The sequence below is a fragment of the Triturus cristatus genome, chromosome 4_2, assembly GCF_964204655.1.
Source record: "Triturus cristatus chromosome 4_2, aTriCri1.1, whole genome shotgun sequence".
Taxonomy (NCBI): domain Eukaryota; kingdom Metazoa; phylum Chordata; class Amphibia; order Caudata; family Salamandridae; genus Triturus; species Triturus cristatus.
Genome location: NC_140586.1, coordinates 379,452,829 through 379,471,619, shown reverse-complemented (window position 1 = coordinate 379,471,619; position 18,791 = coordinate 379,452,829). Strand labels below are relative to the sequence as shown.

The following is an 18,791-nucleotide window of genomic DNA, read 5'->3' as shown; positions in this document are numbered from 1 at the left end:
TAGTGATGAAATGTGTTTTTGTCATAGAGTACACCGCTGGCAGATTTGGACAAGAAGACTCAAGAGGATACGCATCATTCTTCGTTGGTGACATTGAGAATGTCACAATATCAATGTTTGTTCGAACCCGCAGATCTGTGGGCGTGCTCCTGGCTTTGAAGAACAGCACATCCGTGTACCTCAGGGTTTGTTTAGAACAAGGCAGGCTCGCGCTGTCAACACGCAAAAACCTCAAACTCTTGAGCGAACACCAAGTTAACGATGGGGATTTCCATTTGATAAGTTTAAAAATAGAACAGAACCATGCAGAGCTGATCCAAGCTTCTCAAACTCTGGGACGTGCCTGGATTCCCGTTCACGGAGTCCACGATAATTACACACTCTACATCGGTGGGCTGCCAGATCAGCAAGAAACGGATCAGAATGGGGGGTACTTCAAAGGCTGCATCCAAGACGTAAGACTGAACAGCACGCGCTTGGAGTTCTTTCCCCTCTCTTCTTCAGAGGAGTCGACCAATCAGAGGCTGCTCTTCAACGTGGCACGTGGATGCTCCAGTGACAACTTCTGCAAGGTACGAACGTATGATTCAACTCACAAGTACATTCTGTGTTTTGCTTAGAGTTTATTGCTGCATTTTCTTTGTCCTCTTAAAAATTAAATCTCATGTAGAAATGTCTAGGGCCAAGCTACACTGGGTATATGGGCTCAGGATTTAAAAAAAAACCTGATGGCCTTTGGCCCCACGGTGCTGCTTAGAGTAAGGTATCCTTCGTTTTAGCAGCTCTGAAAACAGCCATCATTACATTGTTGATGCAGTTGATAAATAGCAGCCATGATGTAGAGTGTACTCAGCCCCCAGAAAAGGAATGATTTGCTGCAGTTGAGAAATAATGCTGGGTTCAGTACTAGACCCTTAAATATGGGACTATTTCATGCTATTTCTCTTTACAACTCCCCAATCTAAAATCATTTTAAAAGTATGCTGCAAAATGTGTCCCTATGCTGTGATGCAATATCCCCAATAAACCTTTATGCAGAGGGTTGCAGCCGCTGTCCATAAAGCTAGTACAATTTTCAGGTCTGCTTTTAGCTTACAGTGTAGCTTTGTGATATTTTCTGTTTTTTAGCTTAAAACATGACTTCCTCAACTATGCCATGGGCTGACCAGCCTGTACAAGGGGCTTGGCAAATATAACGTTTTTCATAAGCAGGTATTTAAAAGAATATATGATTTACATAAGTGTAAGACACATTCAAGGACACTGTTTTAGAATGATATTCATCACGTCAGCTTGGCACTGGTGTATATCTAATTCAAAGCAATTTAATACTAGTAACTAACCACCTATTAAGTATTTTTTTCATTTTATTTGTAACATACTTTTAATGAATCACCCTTCCTTTGTTTAATAGGCCATTCAATAAATACTTCCTGTTTGTGTAATGTTTGCAATTGCATTACAGCAAACGTATGAAACGTTCATATGCCAACGTTCAGATCCTGCCCTTCTTCAAATGCACAGTTCCACAACTGGAATATTATTAAAAATAATAAAGCTCATTCGGTTAGAAATGGACCAGATTCCTGCGATGTTTACGTCCACCATTGTTGTCAGACAAGTTTCCAAATTTTTCCTTTCATTCATTATTCAAGTATACAACTGAATTTTAGGGCGAGCATGTCAATCGAGTCAAAGTCCTACACAAATGCAGGAATAGAGAACCATGGGTCACTCATGCTCAACAAAACTTCAGTTATTTGTAGTTCAAATACATTACAGTTTTTCTCGTATACGAGTATTTCTGGAATCCAGGCACAGTTTGCATGGATTGAACACCCGAAGGTCTACCAATTAACGGAAATAACATAATGTGACTGAGAGGGCGGCTGGTGACATTTGAAAGTGGTGGGGCGTAAAATAATTGGCATACTGCACCGTTGCGAGCGAGCACAGCGAGCGAGCCCGAACCACCATAAGGGGGGTTCGTTGCGATTCTCTTCCCGTGAAAATTTTGAAAAAAAGAGAAGGAAAATGGTGCATTTTCAAGCAAATTTGAGAAAGCAGGAAGGTTAATAAAGCAATTGTGAAAGTGCCTCTGTGAACTGTCACTTTTCTCTTTACCTATCTCTCTCCCAGAATTCACCACCTTCACCTGTAAGTGGCTGCGAGCTGCTCTTTCGGCGTCACTCTCTTCCAGTGACACTCTCACTTTCCCATCATCTAAGTATCCCTTCCTACCTTATCTCTTTCGCTATCTCAGCATCTCCCCTCCTCTGTCACTGGCTGAGTGCTGCTGACACTGCCCGGTGACTGTCTCTTGCTGCCCCTTCCATTGTCTCGCAACCCCCCATGCTCTCCTCTCCCTATCTTGCTATCTCTTCCTATCTTGTTGCTGTCACATCCATCTTGCTTGCTATCCCTCCCTGCATCTCAGTATCCCTTCCTCCCTCGTCTCTTTCTCTGTCTCCGCACCTCCATTCCCCCGTCATAGCAAATGACAAGTAGTTACGACAGAGCACATCTCACACAAGAATCGGATGAACTATCTCTAGACTCTACTATAGCGCCTAATATGTACCGGTGATTGCAGGTGGTGGGCGCTTAGCGCTGCCACTCATTTAAGGTCCGGCGTCCGGTCCGGGGCGTATTTCTCATCATCGGCCTTCACCCCAGAGCAAGAGAGAAAAGTCAGTTAACCGGGGAATAGAAAGAGAAGGAAACAGTGACATAAGGGAACGAGGGTGCAGAAAGGAACGTGTGAGAGTAACGGAGCTGACCTAATGCCCATTGCTTATATCATTATAAAACGAAAGCAGAATGGTTTCAAAAGACTACGTTTGTGAATACAGAGCCGCAGTATGCATTTTGTTTTCCAATGCACGCACCCAACAAGCAGGTATTTCAGTACCTTCAGGAATAGTGTGCTTTCCCACCCAGGGAAAACATGGTTGTTCAAAGAGCGAGAAGGCGACAAAAGTAGGGCTTCACTGGCAAACACTGTAATGTGGCGCTAATGTGTTTAGGTGTGAATAAATCAATATGGCCACCTTGCTTTAGTTAGTTAGTTATTTGTCATATTTTGAATGTTTTATTTCTCTCTACTCTGAGGCTGCACTTAGAAATTGAAAAATGTCAGCAAAAGACTACGTTTCCAGCAAGTGTTTTTTTTTTTTTGGATCCATTTCACAAGGAAGCAAATAAACGAAAGGAGGAAAGAGAAGGTAATACCTGTTTCTTGAAGTCTCGGACCAGTTTTAACTACATGAGGAGGAGCGAGACAGAGAGGGAAGAGGGGGAACAAAGGAGGGGGGCCAGCTGCCAGCAGCGGGAGAATTGGACTCTGTCCTTGTCTTCTTTGGGCACGAAGGAAAAGACAGAGTTCTTTTCCTTCTCTGCCCGTTTCACCCGTCCCCAAAGGCCGAGCCTTAACCATCGGCCATGCCCCTTGGCAAATTCCGCCGTGGGGGAGGCATGTTTAAGAAAGTAGGGGAATGGACTGAAGCAGTGACTTACGACAGAGCACATCTTGCTGGGGGGGGGGGGGGTGTTCGTGCGGGGGTGGGGTCCCGAGGGAGAATAAAATTATGAAAAAAACTTACCTTACCGCCTCTGCTCCGCGTTGGCAATGGCGCCTCTTGAGTTCAACAGCACTGGAGTGGCAACCCCTCAGCCAATCCTGGCACAGCTTACTCTTCGCTCGCCGCCTGCCCATTAGGAGTCCGAGGGGCTCCTAATGGGCATGCGCAAGTCAGTGAAAACACAAGTGCGCATGACTGGGCACGGGCGAAAAATTTGCGCACCGTCCCCACTCATGCGCACTTGTGCTGCAGTGCTACCTGTCCCTGCCTGGTCTGACAATGCATGTCAGTCAACATGACACCGGACCGCCCACGGTCCGTCGTTATGCTGACTGACATGCATTGTCAGTTCTCCCTCGGCGTCTCTGAACTTAAGTAAACTAAGTTCAGAGATGCCGAGGGAGCTGTAGGCGGGGGCGGGGGGGCAATGCCCCAACGCCCCAATGGATGCACCGCGCCTGCTTGTCCGTATTACCACAGTTATGACTCAGTGGGGGACAGTCTGTCTTTCAGAAACAGTAGAATGTTTGGTCTCCTTAAATAGAGGGGACCATTTTAAAATGCCCCCTCTTGGATCCCCAATATCCAGCCAGTGGATGTTTTTGTTAACTTCATAGATCACACTGAATCCCTTCCTTCTACCTCTATGAACTAAGTAAGGGTGTGTTGTCGGCCTGTTTATGCCTATTCAGCGTGCCTGAAGAAGGGTCACTGGAATTTTGTGGCAATGAAGAGCCTAGTTATGCGGCAGGGTTGACTAAATTAAACAGCAAGCAAAGGCGGGTGAATGCAGTCTCGTCACCTTGGTTTGTCAATCTTGAGGCCTGTACCATGTTGTTAACTGACAACACAAGAATGCATTTCATTACCATTGACCCATTTAGGTGGGTTTCACTTCCAGGTAAGCAAGAATGTATCACCCATTTAATATGTGGAGCATACCGTTTTGATGCTGCCTTACCACTCCATCACCTAAGATGGTCTCACGTTACTACTAGCATACACTTTGTGAGACACATCTGACAACGTGTGGTGCTAGCCACTTCTTTCTAACAGTTAAACTGATGGCTTATTTTCATACCTAAGCGAAGCGCTACGCTCAGATCACCTTTGCCTCTTAGCCACTGCCCAGATGTAAGAGTTGGGATGATGTAGCACCTCTATCTCTAAGTTGGTTCTAACTCTATGGAAACTCGGTGGCCAACAGTGTGCTTTAAAATACAATCTAATAAACAAAACCCATCAACTTGTGCCAAGAGATATGATGAGGATCAAATGTGCTTGAGCAGGATGATAAATCAGTTTTCTCAAAATAGGTTTATATTGTACAGGACCATGTACAACACTGCCTACATAAACATACTTGTCAGAGCCAAAAAGACCATCAATTACTGTGCAAGAGAACCTGACCGCGATTACTGTACCACAGACTGCTCGTCCATCAGAAGCTCTGGCACAGAATGCTTACCCATCAGGCTGTACCAACTAACTGCCTAGCTAATGTACCACATAATGACAATCCATCAGTTAATGTGCTACTGAAAGTCCGCCTATTGGACTGTAAGACTGCCTTGAACATCCAAACACCCTTAATCACAGCTTCCACAAGGGCCCGACAGATGGCTCTTCTGAACGAGGATTGTCTCAGTGATCAAATGCAACTATCAAGCAGGTACCCAGTGGGTAATCAACACCATATCTAATGATCATTTAGTAGGGCCACGGGTATAAGTACTGCAAGAATATGTAGGTTACATAGGTTGGAGTTCTAGCTGATTAACTGCCTGGCCCGCATTAACCTTTTCACGTAAAAACACATAAATCCAGATTTATGCATCTCTTATTCAAGTGTATCTGCAGTGCAGCTATGTGGTCAAAGGTGGCATGTTAGCATGGTAAGAGACCGAAAAAACCTTAAATTTAAAATAAAGAACTAAGTAGGAGCTCAAAATTAATTATACCGTTCATATAGGTCCACTCTTAGTCCAGACTATAGCATTTGAAAGGCAGTGAATAAAACAGGACAGATGTGTGAAATGGATTCTCATCAATCATGTGAACATTTTGGAGTCTGCATATGATAGCTTGGAGTTAGAAAAGATACTTATGTTCTATGCACCAGCTTTGATCAAAGGACACAATCAGTTAAAAAAAAAAGTTTAAGTTGATATTCTGCATACAGACTGGTAGAAGTGGCGGTGTGGTGGCAACACTTGAGCAATAAAAGTGAATAGTCTGCATCAAGTACACACTAATATGTACCAAAATATAATGGGATTTAATAGTATGTGTACAATGTGGTTAAAGAGCACACATGAAAATACCATCCCTATGCACAGTAATTCTAATTGCTTCCTTGTTATGGATTGTTTCTATGGGTGCTAATGAGTTGGGCCTGCAGGGTGGAGGGAGGGGCCTGAACAAGGTGGTATTTCTACATAACTCCATAATTTTGAAGCTGATATAGGCATATGATCCAAGCCTGGGCACATTTTGAACTATACCAGCGTAACTTGCACAATTTTGCAAATTTTGCATTAAGCTTGTTACACTGATATTACACCAATATGTAGTCACATAATTATGCTGCCATTTGCAGAGGAAATGTAGGTAAACTATAGCAAACAGTGACAGATTAGCATTTTGCAAATATATTCACACAATTTCCCCAAATTTTGTTTAATTACACAAAAGCAAATTTTGCAAATTGCTCACACCCCTAATATGAGCCTGTAGGTATGCCCTTCAGTTAGCGGATTCAGGTAAATTTTGGAAACTGGCAACTGCTTTTTTCCCCCTTTCTTTTAAATAGGGACGCACTGTGAGCTATTCTAACTTTCACAAATGCCCGTCCACAAGAAGTTAGTCTGATATCCACTTTCTCTTAAGACAGACAAAGATTAAAGACATCTCTTTGCCGCTACATAGAAACATCGAACTTTCCCCTTCAGTCACCTCCTTACAAATGCTTACAAGGGCACTTTGGTATCCATTAGGAGAAACCTAAATAATGAATTGCAGATTCCGAGTGGGCAGATCCATCCAAAGTGACCTCATTGCAAGAGAAGTTTAGTGAGCGACAAAGGCCAGATACCCAGGGCAAATCAGGATGAAGTTGGCAAAAAACCACTAAGCAAACTATTTACATATACATCGATTCTCTTTACTTTATGGTTTATAACAGCAATAATGACCTCAGAGGCAGGCATTTCCTGGTACGCAATGCCCCAGGGACCTAATGGATTTAAGAGAAATCCTATTTACCAAAATCGAATTAGTACACTCACCTAAAACATTTTTTGACCCACACCACTTCATTTGCAGCACTGTATCACTTCATGACTTCACCATCACAGAAGTTCAAACCAAGCACTACAATGAAGCGAAGCGGAACCTTCGACTTAAAGCAAACATATTCTGATATAGCTTTATTTTATATATGCAAATAACCACGTCAGAACCATTCACATTTTTATACGGTGATTGTGATAGAACTGATCCACATATTTTGAATTCCAATAAATTATATGCTGATGCAATTTGAAATTAACACTCCTCTCCCTAGAGCAAATTATATATGCCAACCCAAGGACACCAAAGATGCAGTGGCGGCTCGTGCGGGGGGGGGGGGGGGGAATCTTGCGGGGGTGGGAGCCGGGAGGAGTGTTAAAATAAATTTAAAAAAATCCTTATCCTACCTGAGGTCCTGAGCACGTCCGCGCCGCCTCGGGTCCGTCCGTTGGCGCCTACAGCCCCTCTCAGACTCTCAGCCAATCCTGGCGCTGCCAGCAGCGCCAGGATTGGCTTAGGGCACGGTTACTGCTCGCGCGCCTGCCCATTAGGAGACTGAGGTTTGAGCCTTTGCTCAACCCTCGGTCTCCTAATGGGCATGCGTCAACCACAGCAGACACTAGTCCGCTTGACTGGGTACGGAGCGAAAATTCGCTCACCTTCCCCAATCATGCACACTTGTGCTGCTGCCTGTTGCCCCTGCCTGGTCTGTCTGACAATCATGTCAGTCAACATGAGGGCGGACCGCCCACCCCCTTCAGACTCTGAAGCGGGTGGGCGGTCCGACGTCATGCTGACTGATTGTCAGTTCTCCCTCTGCTTCTTTGAACTTAAGTAAACTGATTCAGTTTACTTAAGTTCAAAGACGCCGACGCTGCGGGCGGGTGGCTACGCCCCAACGCCCTAATGGACGCACCGCTACTGCCTCATATTAACAATATACAAATGCCTGCTTACATACAACCGTATGTACAGAAAAAGAGTTGCCTTTAGATCAGCCAGCATCAGCCATTGGCTTGTACAATTTCCATTAAAGGTTGCCATTTGCTTGGTGGGCTGTCCTTAATTGAATAACATTTTGAGGAGGATTACATGGAGATTAAAGTAGTCCCCTGTTATAATCTCTGCACTGTTCTAACACTCTCCTTGCTTTCACTTTGTACCACCACACCTCATCCCCCAATTGGGCATCAAAATATCATCTCAATAATATTGTGTTACCGGAATAGAGTGAGCAAAACATCGAAAAGGTAAGTGCATATAGGTAAGTATAGATTTAGTATTCTTATCTCTACATTCGGGTATCTTGGAAGGTATATTTATTACCTACTGGCGGTCGCCAGTAGATCGTTATAGTTAGGATCTAGTTTCCATAGGAAGAGCATTTTTTGATTTGCCAATAACTTTTGCGCTGTTTGACGAATCTTCGTGAAATTTTTAGAACTATCGGGGCAGGCACTTTAGCTGCTGTCTTGATAATTTCAGGGTGATCTGTCAAGCGGGGGCTGAGAAATGGGGGGGTGCCAAAACATTTTTTCTCCATGTTAATTTTTAGACACGGCTACAGCCCGAACTGCTGAACAGAATTACACCAAATTTGGCAAAAAGGTACCGCTTGGTAAGTGACCTTTTTGTTAAATGGTGTAAATCCATTCAGTAGTTGCTGAGAAATGTTAATGTAAAGATTTCTCAGACATACAACTGTGTCCACGGTGGATCTGCAACCCCTCCATATCATGTGCCTAAGATCTGATTGGCTGCTAACAATTCAAACCAGGAAGTGTTGGCAGCCATCTTGTGACTCAGTTGAACCGAGTCACAAGAGAAAGATTTTTAAAAAAGAAAAGGGGTCAGGGTGTTTCTACCCTGCCCCCTTGTGTCCCTGTGGAGGGATTTAATAATAAAAAAAAGAAACAACTACCGCCACCCCGGGGCTGAAAACAAAGGAAGTGTGGTGTGTGGCATGTGGCCCCCCCGCAGCACCGGGGAATGCCAGCCCTCTGGGACTATAACAAATTATAGGGCACGGGGAGTTCCACCCCCCCACCCACGCAGTCCCGGGGACTACTACCACCTGGGGCTAATTTACTGAAATGCGGGGTGGCACACGCCCCCCCTGCAGCCCCGGGTCCGCCATCTCCCTGGGGCTGTATTTACAAATAATGCATGGAGGGGCTCAAGCCGCCCCATGCAGCCCCGGGGACCACCACCTCCCCGGGCTAATTTACTGAAAAACGGGGAGGCCACACGGCCCACCCACAGCCCCGGGGACCGCCACCTCCCCAGGGCTTAATTTTTGCCGGAGGGGAGGCATGCGGCCCCCCTTTTGGAGCCTTATATAGCCCTGGGAACCTCCACCCCCCCCAGGGCTAGCTCCAGCAATGTCCCGGGGTGCCCACCCCCGGGGCATTGCAGTTTGCTATGGCTTGGCGAGCCATAGCAAACTCTGGTCCGCTTCATGGAAGCGAGAGCAGTAAAAATGCTCTTGCTTCCATGAAACGGAGCAGAATTGCTTTTGCACAGAGGGAGCTGCATGCTTGCAGCTGCCTTTGTCCAAAAGCAATACTTGCTCCCGCAGGGACTTCTGGGGCCTTGAGGCTCCCCCCACGGTTCCCAACCTGGTGGCTATGCCTTGGGGGATGGGGTCCCCAAGGCTGAAATAGGCCTGGGGAGAGGGGTCGTGCGGCACTCCTCCCTTGTAAAAATAAATAAACATGAAATCAAGGCCTGACTCTGGGGGATGGAGTTCCTGGGGCCGAAATCGGCCTCTGGAGGGGGGCCACATGGCCCCCTCTGATTTATATTAAAAAAAGAAGTGCATGCCCCAGGGGATGAGGTGCTCGGGGTGAAAATGGCCCTGGATGGGGGCCCCTCGGTTCCCCTCCCTTTGTACTTTAAAGAAAATACAAATAAAGGCCGGGCCCCAGGAGATGGGGTCCCTGGGGCGGAAATTGGCCGGGGGGGTTGCGCGGCCACCCTCCCTCCTAAAAAAAAGATATTTTTTTAAAAAGCACAACTTGTGGGAGGCCTTCCCCCTTTTTCGACTACTCTGCAAATGCCTGGCGTGCTCTTGTTTGGGTGACCGAGTAGCGTTGACTGCTGATGGTCCTTAACCCCTTCGCTGCCAGGCCTTTTCCCCTCCTGTGCCACGCCCTTTTTTGGCTATTTGGGGTAGTGCGCGCTGAGGCCCCTGTAACTTTTTGACCACATAAGGTATCCACGCCAAATTTGCGTCCTTTTCTTCCAACATCATGGGGATTCTAAAGGTACTCAAGGTTTGTGGATTCTCCTAGAGGGGTCATAGAAATGAGCCAAAATACAGCACAATTTTGGGTTTTTTTGGAAAAATTGAAAAACGGGCTGCAAATGAAAGCCTCTGGGTTTTTCCCTGCAAATGTTATCAAAAAAGGTTTTTTTGGGGTTGAAATCACCATTTTCCCAGCTTTTTGGGGATACCAGACTTTTGTCAGAAACCCAACATTTTTTACACAGTTTTGGCATTTATCTGGGACATTGCCTAATTTTGCTATTTTTTGTGCTTTTGACCTCCTTCCAGTTAATGGCAGAAATGGGTACAAAAGCAATAATGGATCCTGGAAAGCTATACATTTTCCAGAAGAAGACAAAATTCTGAATTCAGCAAGGGGTCATTTGTGTAGATCCACCAAGGTTTTTTTATAGAAACTAACAGTTAAATATAGGATAATTTGAAAATTAGTTGAAAAAAAAAAAGCCTTTCGTGTCAACGTTTTCACCTGTAACTTCTTCTAATTATGACAGCTCTTTGAAAGCAATATACCATTACATCCGCTTGACATTACCGGTTGTGGGGATATATAGGACTTGTAGGTTCACCAAGAACCCGACGAACCCAGAGCCAAAAACTGAGCAGCAACTTGCAATGGTTTTTTATTATGTACCGGGTATATAGTAATTATTCTGTAAAAATGTGTACATGGAAAAATCGGTATGAAAGACACCTATGTATTTCTGAAATGGGAACAAAATATAGAGTTTAGAAACAGTAGATATTTGCACATTTCTGAAATTGGGAATACTCCTACTAGCATGAGAATTATCAGTCATTTTTTAGAACGACTTCTTTTTTACACAATATCTTTCATTTGGAAGGCAGAAAGTCAATAGATAATAACAGTTCCTTTACAAATCTGAATTACCCTAAGTCTCCCGATAAAAATGGTACCTCACTTGTGTGGGTAGGCATAGTGCCCGCGACAGGAAACGGCGCAAAACGCAACGTGGTCACAACTCAATATCGCAGTGAAAATGTACCCTTTTTTGGCAAAGTGCCTAGCTCTAGTTTTTGAACCCTAGCACTGCGGGCACCTTGGGAAACCTAGCAAACTATACATTTTTGAAAACTAGACACCCAGGGGAATCCAGGATGGGGTGACTTGACTGCCTCCCACCAGGGTCTGTTACCCAGAATCCCTTGCAAACCTAAAAAATTGACAAAAAAAACACATTTTCCCCACATTTCTGTGGTGGAAAGTTCCGGAATCTGCGTGGATCCACAAATTTCTACCCACCCCGCGTCCCCCAAAGTCTTACGAGAAAAACGGTACCTCACTTGTGTGGGTCGGCCTAGTGCCCACAACAGGAAACGGCGCAAAACGCAACATGGTCACACCTCAAATTCGCAGTGAAAAATGACCCTTTTTTTGGCAAAATGTCTAGCTGTAGTTTTTGAACCCTAGCTCTGCGGGCACCTTGGGAAACCTAGCAAACCTATACATTTTTGAAAACTAGACACCCAGGGGAATCCAGGATGGGGTGACTTGACTGCCTTCCACCACGGTCTGTTACCCAGAATCCCTTGCAAACCTAAAAAATTGTCAAAAAAAACACATTTTCCCCACATTTCTGTGGTGGAAAGTTCCGGAATCTGTGTGAATCCACAAATTTTTACCCACCCCGCATTCCCCAAAGTCTTACAAGAAAAACGGTACCTCACTTGTGTGGGTCGGCCTAGTGCCCGCGACAGGAAACGGCGCAAAACGCAACGTGGTCACACCTCAATTTCGCAGTGAAAAATGACCCTTTTTTGGCAAAATGTCTAGCTGTAGTTTTTGAACCCTAGCTCTGCGGGCACCATGGGAAATCTAGCAAACCTATACATTTTTGAAAACTAGACACCCAGGGGAATCCAGGATGGGGTGACTTGACTGCCTCCCACCAGGGTCTGTTACCCAGAATCCCTTGCAAACCTAAAAAATTGACAAAAAAAACACATTTTCCCCACATTTCTGTGGTGGAAAGTTCCGGAATCTGCGTGGATCCACAAATTTTTACCCACCCCGCGTTTCCCAAAGTCTTACGAGAAAAACGGTACCTCACTTGTGTGGGTCGGCCTAGTGCCCACAACAGGAAACGGCGCAAAACGCAACGTGGTCACACCTCAATTTCGCAGTGAAAAATGACCCTTTTTTGGCAAAATGTCTAGCTGTAGTTTTTGAATCCTAGCTCTGTGGGCACCTTGGGAAACCTAGCAAACCTATACATTTTTGAAAACTAGACACCCAGGGGAATCCAGGATGGGGTGACTTGACTGCCTTCCACCAGGGTCTGTTACCCAGAATCCCTTGCAAACCTAAAAAATTGTCAAAAAAACCACATTTTCCCCACATTTCTGTGGTGGAAAGTTCCGGAATCTGCGTGAATCCACAAATTTTCACCCACCCCGCGTTCCCCAAAGTCTTACAAGAAAAACGGTACCTCACTTGTGTGGGACGGCCTAGTGCCCGCGACAGGAAACGGCGCAAAACGCAACGTGCTCACACCTCAATTTCGCAGTGAAAAATGACCCTTTTTTGGCAAAATGTCTGGCTGTAGTTTTTGAACCCTAGCTCTGCGGGCACCTTGGGTAACCTAGCAAACCTATACATTTTTTAAAACTAGACACCCGTGTGCTTCCAGGGAGGCATGGCTTGCGTGGATCCCCCAAAGTTTCCTTACCCAGAATCCCCTGCAAACCTCAATTTTAGCTGAAAAAATCAAATTTTTCACACATTTTTGTGTGGGAAAGTTGTGGCATCACCGGGCTCACTCAAATTTCCCACCACCCAGCGCTCCCCCGGGTCTCCCGATAAAAACGGTGCCTCACTCGTGTGGGAGGCCCAAGTACCCGCGACAGGCAAGGCCGGTGCTCGCGGCCACCTAGGGGAACCTACCAAACCCACACATTTCTGAAAACTAGACACCCGGGGGATTCCAGGGAGGTATGGCTTGCGTGGATCCCCCAACGTTTCCTTACCCAGAATGCCCTGCAAACCTCAAATTTAGCACGGCTCCCACACGAGTGAGGCACCGGGGGCAGAAAGGCTGTAATGGTGGCAGGTGGGTGGGAGCATTGGCGTGCCTTTTTCGGGCAGCCCCCACCCTAAAACAAACTGAAAAAAATCCCTGGTGTATAGTGGGCTTTCTGCCCCCCCGAAGGAGCAGATTAGGGGTCAATGCCCCATCTGCCCCCCGGGGGGGCAGAAAGACTGTGATAATTGGGGGTTGGGGTGGGGGCATGGGCCTGCCCGTTTTGGGCAGCCCCCACCCCTATTTTTTTTTTTTTTTACAATTCCCTGGTGTCTAGTGGGCTTTTTGCCCCCCCGGGGGAGCAGATTGGGGGCTGATGTCCCATCTGCCCCCCAGGGGGGGCAGAAAGGCTGTAATGGTGGCAGGTGGGTGGGGGCATTGGCTTGCCTGTTGCGGGCAGCCCCCACCCTAAAAAAAACTAAAAACTAATCCCTGGTGTTTAGTGGGCTTTCTGCCCCCCCGAAGGGGCAGATTAGGGGCCAATGCCCCATCTGCCCCCTGTGGGGGGCAGAAAGACTGTAGTAATTGGGGGGTGGGGTGGGGGCATGGGCCTGCCCCTTTTGGGCAGCCCCCACCCCTATTTTTATTGCTAAAAAAATTCCCTGGGGTCTAGTGGGCTTTTTGCCCCCCCGGGAGGGCATATTGGGGGCTAATGCCCCCATCTTCCCCCCAGGGGGGGCAAAAAGACTACATTTTGCCAAAGTTTCATGGGGGGAGCAAAGGCCCTTGCCCAAGGGGCCGCTCCCCCCTCCCTGGTGCCTAGTGGGTGGATCCCTGCTTGGGGATCGCCCTCCAGTGGCGATCCCCAAGCAGGGATCCACTGGGGAGGGGTACCATTGGAAAGGGGAGATTCTCCCCTTTCCAATGATACCTTTCCCGTCTTTCTACGTGCTCAGGAGGCTGAGATAGCCCCCTGAGCACGTAGAAAGAGAAATTGAAATGAGCCTCTTGGCTCATTTCAGTTTCACTTTCACTGTAATGACGTCGGCGCGATGTGCGCGCCGATCGTCATTACAGTGAAGGGGGGGGCCTCGGGAGCTGGGGAAGCTCTTCCCCAGCTCCCGAGGCTATTTTTGCACAAAGGGAATCCCTCTGGTGCCCGCACCAGAGGGATTCCCTAGGGTATGCCTCATGACGAGCTGGACTCGTCATGGGCACAGCGCGACTGTGCTCCATGACGAGTCCAGCTCGTCATGGGCATACAAGGGTTTAAGGGCCAAGAAGATCTCCTGTTACCTCCAGTAAGCCCCACACATCGAAATTGCTGAGAGGTGGTCAGAGGCCAATCCCCTTTCGCCACCACTCCTCGAACGTGTCTCTTGGCGCACTGCTGGTGGGAGTATGACATCCCCTTGCCTCCTGAGGGACTTAGGACTAAAGTGGACATCTTCCCCCAGGCAGCAGTGTGCCAGAAAGCGCGTTTGCAGAGTGTTGGAGAAAGGGGGCGGGGCCTGCTATCAGATCTCAACAATCTTGCGGTATGGGACTTACTGGATGTAACAGAAGGGGTAGGTGGCCCTCAATAGCCAAGGGAACTTAATCCCTCTACTAGTAGTGCGCCAGGAGGCGCGTTAACAGAGTGGTGGAGAAAGGGGGCGTAGCCTGCTATCAGATCTCAGCTATCCTGTTGTATGGGACTTACTGGAGGTAATAGGAGGGGTAGCTCCACACAGCAGGATTGCTGAGAAGTTGTCAGAGGCACGCCCCCTTTCACCACTACTTTGCAAACGTGCCTCCTGGCACACTACTAGTTGGGGGATGAAGTCCCCTTGGCTCCAGAGGGACTTTGGGGGCCAAGACTGTAAGTCGTACAAAGCAGAATTCCTGTTAGCTGGTCGGAGGCCCGACCCCTTTCCCCACTACTCTTCAAATGTGGCTACTACTTTAAAAAGCATAGAAATTCACTGACAAAATCAATGGTTATAGGGGCGTTATAGTTAGGGTCAGATTGTACTCATACAAAACCAGAGATATTCAGCGTTATAATAAGCTAAGTTAAGTATAAATTGCGCCCCCGCAATTCACTGCTTATGACCTCACATATTAAATCACTCATGACATGGTCAGTGACATCACTGATGACATCTCTAATGACACCAGTCATGCATTCATGAACAAAAATAGCATTAATGTGATTCATGAAATAATGTTATTGACCATCTGGAAGCTGGGGGCTTAATTACGATCTTGGTGGATTAGATACCCCTTCCGCCAAATTACAAGTTCCATAGAATATAATGGAATTGCAATTTGGCAGATGAGATATCATCCGGTTTGTCCGCCAAGATCATAATCAGACCCTAGATTATAACATAGTGGAATGCTGTGGAGAATAATAAATAGTTTTTATTTATTAAGTGTACTTGGGCAAGAGGAGTACTTCCATGAGGATAGGTAAAGCATTTTCAGGAAAGATCTAGTAGGGGCTTCATAATACAATTTAAGGCCTGAAAATGAGATTTTCTTGAGCAGTATGGGGAGTACTGGAGAGGCAAAAAGCTAATTTTACTTGAACAATAAAAGTTGTTTCACAACAAGAGTAAGTAAGCCCTCATATAAAATCTAAAACACTAAGATGGAGTGTGATTGCAAGAGGTGTCAATTTGATTGTTGATTTACTCCTCCCTGTTTTTTAATATGATGCGGTTTTAAGATTTCTTGAAAAATGTCAGTGGGCAGTCATTTGATCTTAAAGTGTAGCACTGTCATTTCCTGTGATGTCATCAGTGTCATTGGAGTGTGATGCCTCTTCTGCTTTCCCTATGATTTATATTAAATGACACCTTTGTGTTTCTAGTGTCCGTTTGTTGGTGGTATAACCAAGGACCAGTTACATACACAAGTACAATAAAGTCAATAGATTGTGAGATTTCAATATGTCGAAAATGAAAACAAAACCTCATTTTTGTTTGTGCTGTATGCATATTTGTTTTTTAGCTCTGCTCTCCATTAATTCAATCCCAGACTTGGTTTTGCTGTTATCAATACACATTAAACAAGTGTAAAATAAAATATAGCAGATGTTGCATTGGTCTGAAGCAATTGTTTCAGAGATGCATTTATTCATGTAGCAGCATTGATTGATTAAATCACATTTTACAAGACAAATGAAATTAACATTTTCTAAATATTTATATTCCAGTGAGGTCTTTCCATATCAATTACATTTATTGCTAGAACAAAACGCAGATAAGGACAGCAAGCTCATTAATTTTGCTTATTTACCTGCCTGCTAGAATTCTGAAATAGCTAACGAGGCCTAGACCCCTACTGATAGTTTGAAGTTAAACAGCCATTGCTTCAAAAGCACATGTGGTCCTATGCTTAGTTGGTTGTGTTGAAATCTGAAGACCATGGTTTTAATCCTGGTTTTGGCATATGTCCCAAAAAAATCTTATATGTATTTAGAAGCCAGCACTGCCAAAGTCAATAGGGCTGGGATATTTAAGGTAAACATACTCTTTGTTGGAATCGTTGTAGGTTGTGTGGTTGTGTGATACATGTGAATGGCCAAATGCAAAATATATATATATATATATATATATATATATATATATATATATATATATATATATATATATATATATATATATATATATATATATATATATATATATAATATATGCACTCCGCCCTTCTCTCAGGGACAGGAGCACGGGCCAGAAGTAGGATCAGATTTGAATTTTTATTTGGCTCAAACAAACAACAGCAGCATAACGCATTCCAGCCCTCTAAGGACCTTGATCACAAGACGCGCTTCACGCTAAGTGGTTGGATTATATACCATTTGTTTTGCATTTTTTCAGTTTTTTTTTCTATTTGCCTTAAAGTGACAAGTGCCTATAGTTGTGCAAGGACAAGCATTGAAATAGAAAACACATTGCCTATCTACACATGATTTGAAATTATAGTTAACATATATACATTCAGGTTTAAATACCACAATAATGCATTTGAGATATATTAAAACTATATACAATTCAAATCGTCGTGACCGTAAAATCAGAAGTACTGATGATGTTAAACTTGAAAACCCCGTACATAGTTTTGGTGGATTCTACATTAAATGTTGTCTAACATCTATATTCCGGTTTAAATACCGTTATTTGTAACTTTGTCAACTAGTTATCCTGGGCAGGGATAGTTTTTAAAGTGCTAGTGCAGAAAACAGTACTATTGATATGAACAATATTTTTTGTAGACCTTGCAGCTAGTAAAAACACGTGTTGGTGCAAATTTCAACCCCGTGCAAATTAGGCAATTTTAATCTAACGTGTATATTAACTAAACCCATTATAATATATATATGTGTGTGTATTACTTACTGGCAGTCGCCAGTAGGTAGTTATAGTTAGGACCTATTTTCCATAGGAAATCCGCAACATTCTATTTGGAATAACGTTGGCGTCGATTGATGAATCTTCGCGAAAGTTTCCAAACTTTTGGCCAGCTCTGGTCTGCTCCTATCCTGAAAATTTCACGGTGATTCGTAAAGCGGGGGCTGAGAAAAAAGGGGGGTCCCAAAACGCGTTTTCCCCATGCATTTTCCCATAGAACCTGTTGACGCAGCTACAGCCCGAAGTGCTGAACGGAATTGCACCAAATTTTGCAAAGAGGTAGTCCTCAGTTCAGACTTTTGCTTAAATGGTGTAAATCCGTTCAGTAGTTCCTGAGAAAATCAAAAGTAAAATCACATATATATCTGGGCGGAGCCTAACCACACATCTCATCGTGAGATCTGATTGGCTGTCAGCACTTCATCCAAGAAGTGTTGGCAGCCATCTTGGGACCAATATACATGATAGCACCTCATTAAAAAGCATTGCAGTTAATAGAAGGTTTTAAGACTTTAGTTACATTATAAATCATTTGTTGATGGTACCATACTCATTTTAGGAATTGTGGTGTGTTCTAAGGTGATTTTACCATGTGAAAAAGAAAGCCGTCTGCTGTGATATCATGAATCATGTTTGAGAGAAAACTATTTTCTCATGCTTCTCCCACAGAGGTTTGGAAGGTGATCTATAAGCTAAACCGAGAGCGTATTTTCTGTAAATTCACATTATCTTTCTCAGTCATGTGAGAATGAAGTCTGACATTCTCAGTAAAACATGTACATCCAACAAGGGCAGAGACTGTCAGTTGATTCCTATGTGTTCTACTGCAGCTTCTAAAGAACAACTAGAGCGCTAACAGTCCTACTTATGACAAACGTATGGCACACCTGAAGCCATCTTGGTTGGAATAAAGTGGTAACTCTTAAAACATTTAATTTAAAAAGGAACAAAATGAGGGGGCTCATTTTGCCATATAAAGTATGATTAGTGCTGCAGAAAGAAAAATTAGGGCACATTTTGAGTGACTTCTCAAATCCTCTTCTATTTCATAAACAAATTCTAACATGCAGACTGAAACATGCACTTTGATTACCAGCAGCAGACTTCCCTGGTGAGCAGTAGTTTTACTATAGTGATCTAATGAGCAACTATAGTGCTAACATTCAGAATTTATGGCAAATGTGTGACACATCTGAATGCCTTCTTGATGGAATCAAAATAAAAAACTGAAAGCATTTCCTACTGAGGAGACTGC

At 44.7% G+C, this 18,791-nt stretch overlaps 1 protein-coding gene across 4 annotated transcripts in view; it reads left to right on the top strand.

Annotated features, from left to right (window-relative positions):
* The window catches only part of CRB1 (crumbs cell polarity complex component 1), an 828,623-nt gene that overhangs the window by 592,017 nt on the left and 217,815 nt on the right, over positions 1 to 18,791 (top strand). For all 4 annotated transcript variants that reach the window (XM_085601839.1, XM_085601838.1, XM_085601837.1 and 1 more), the window contains exon 7: positions 28 to 572. In XM_085601839.1, the coding sequence (XP_085457965.1) occupies positions 28 to 572 (545 nt within the window). The remainder of the gene's footprint in view (positions 1 to 27; positions 573 to 18,791) is intronic.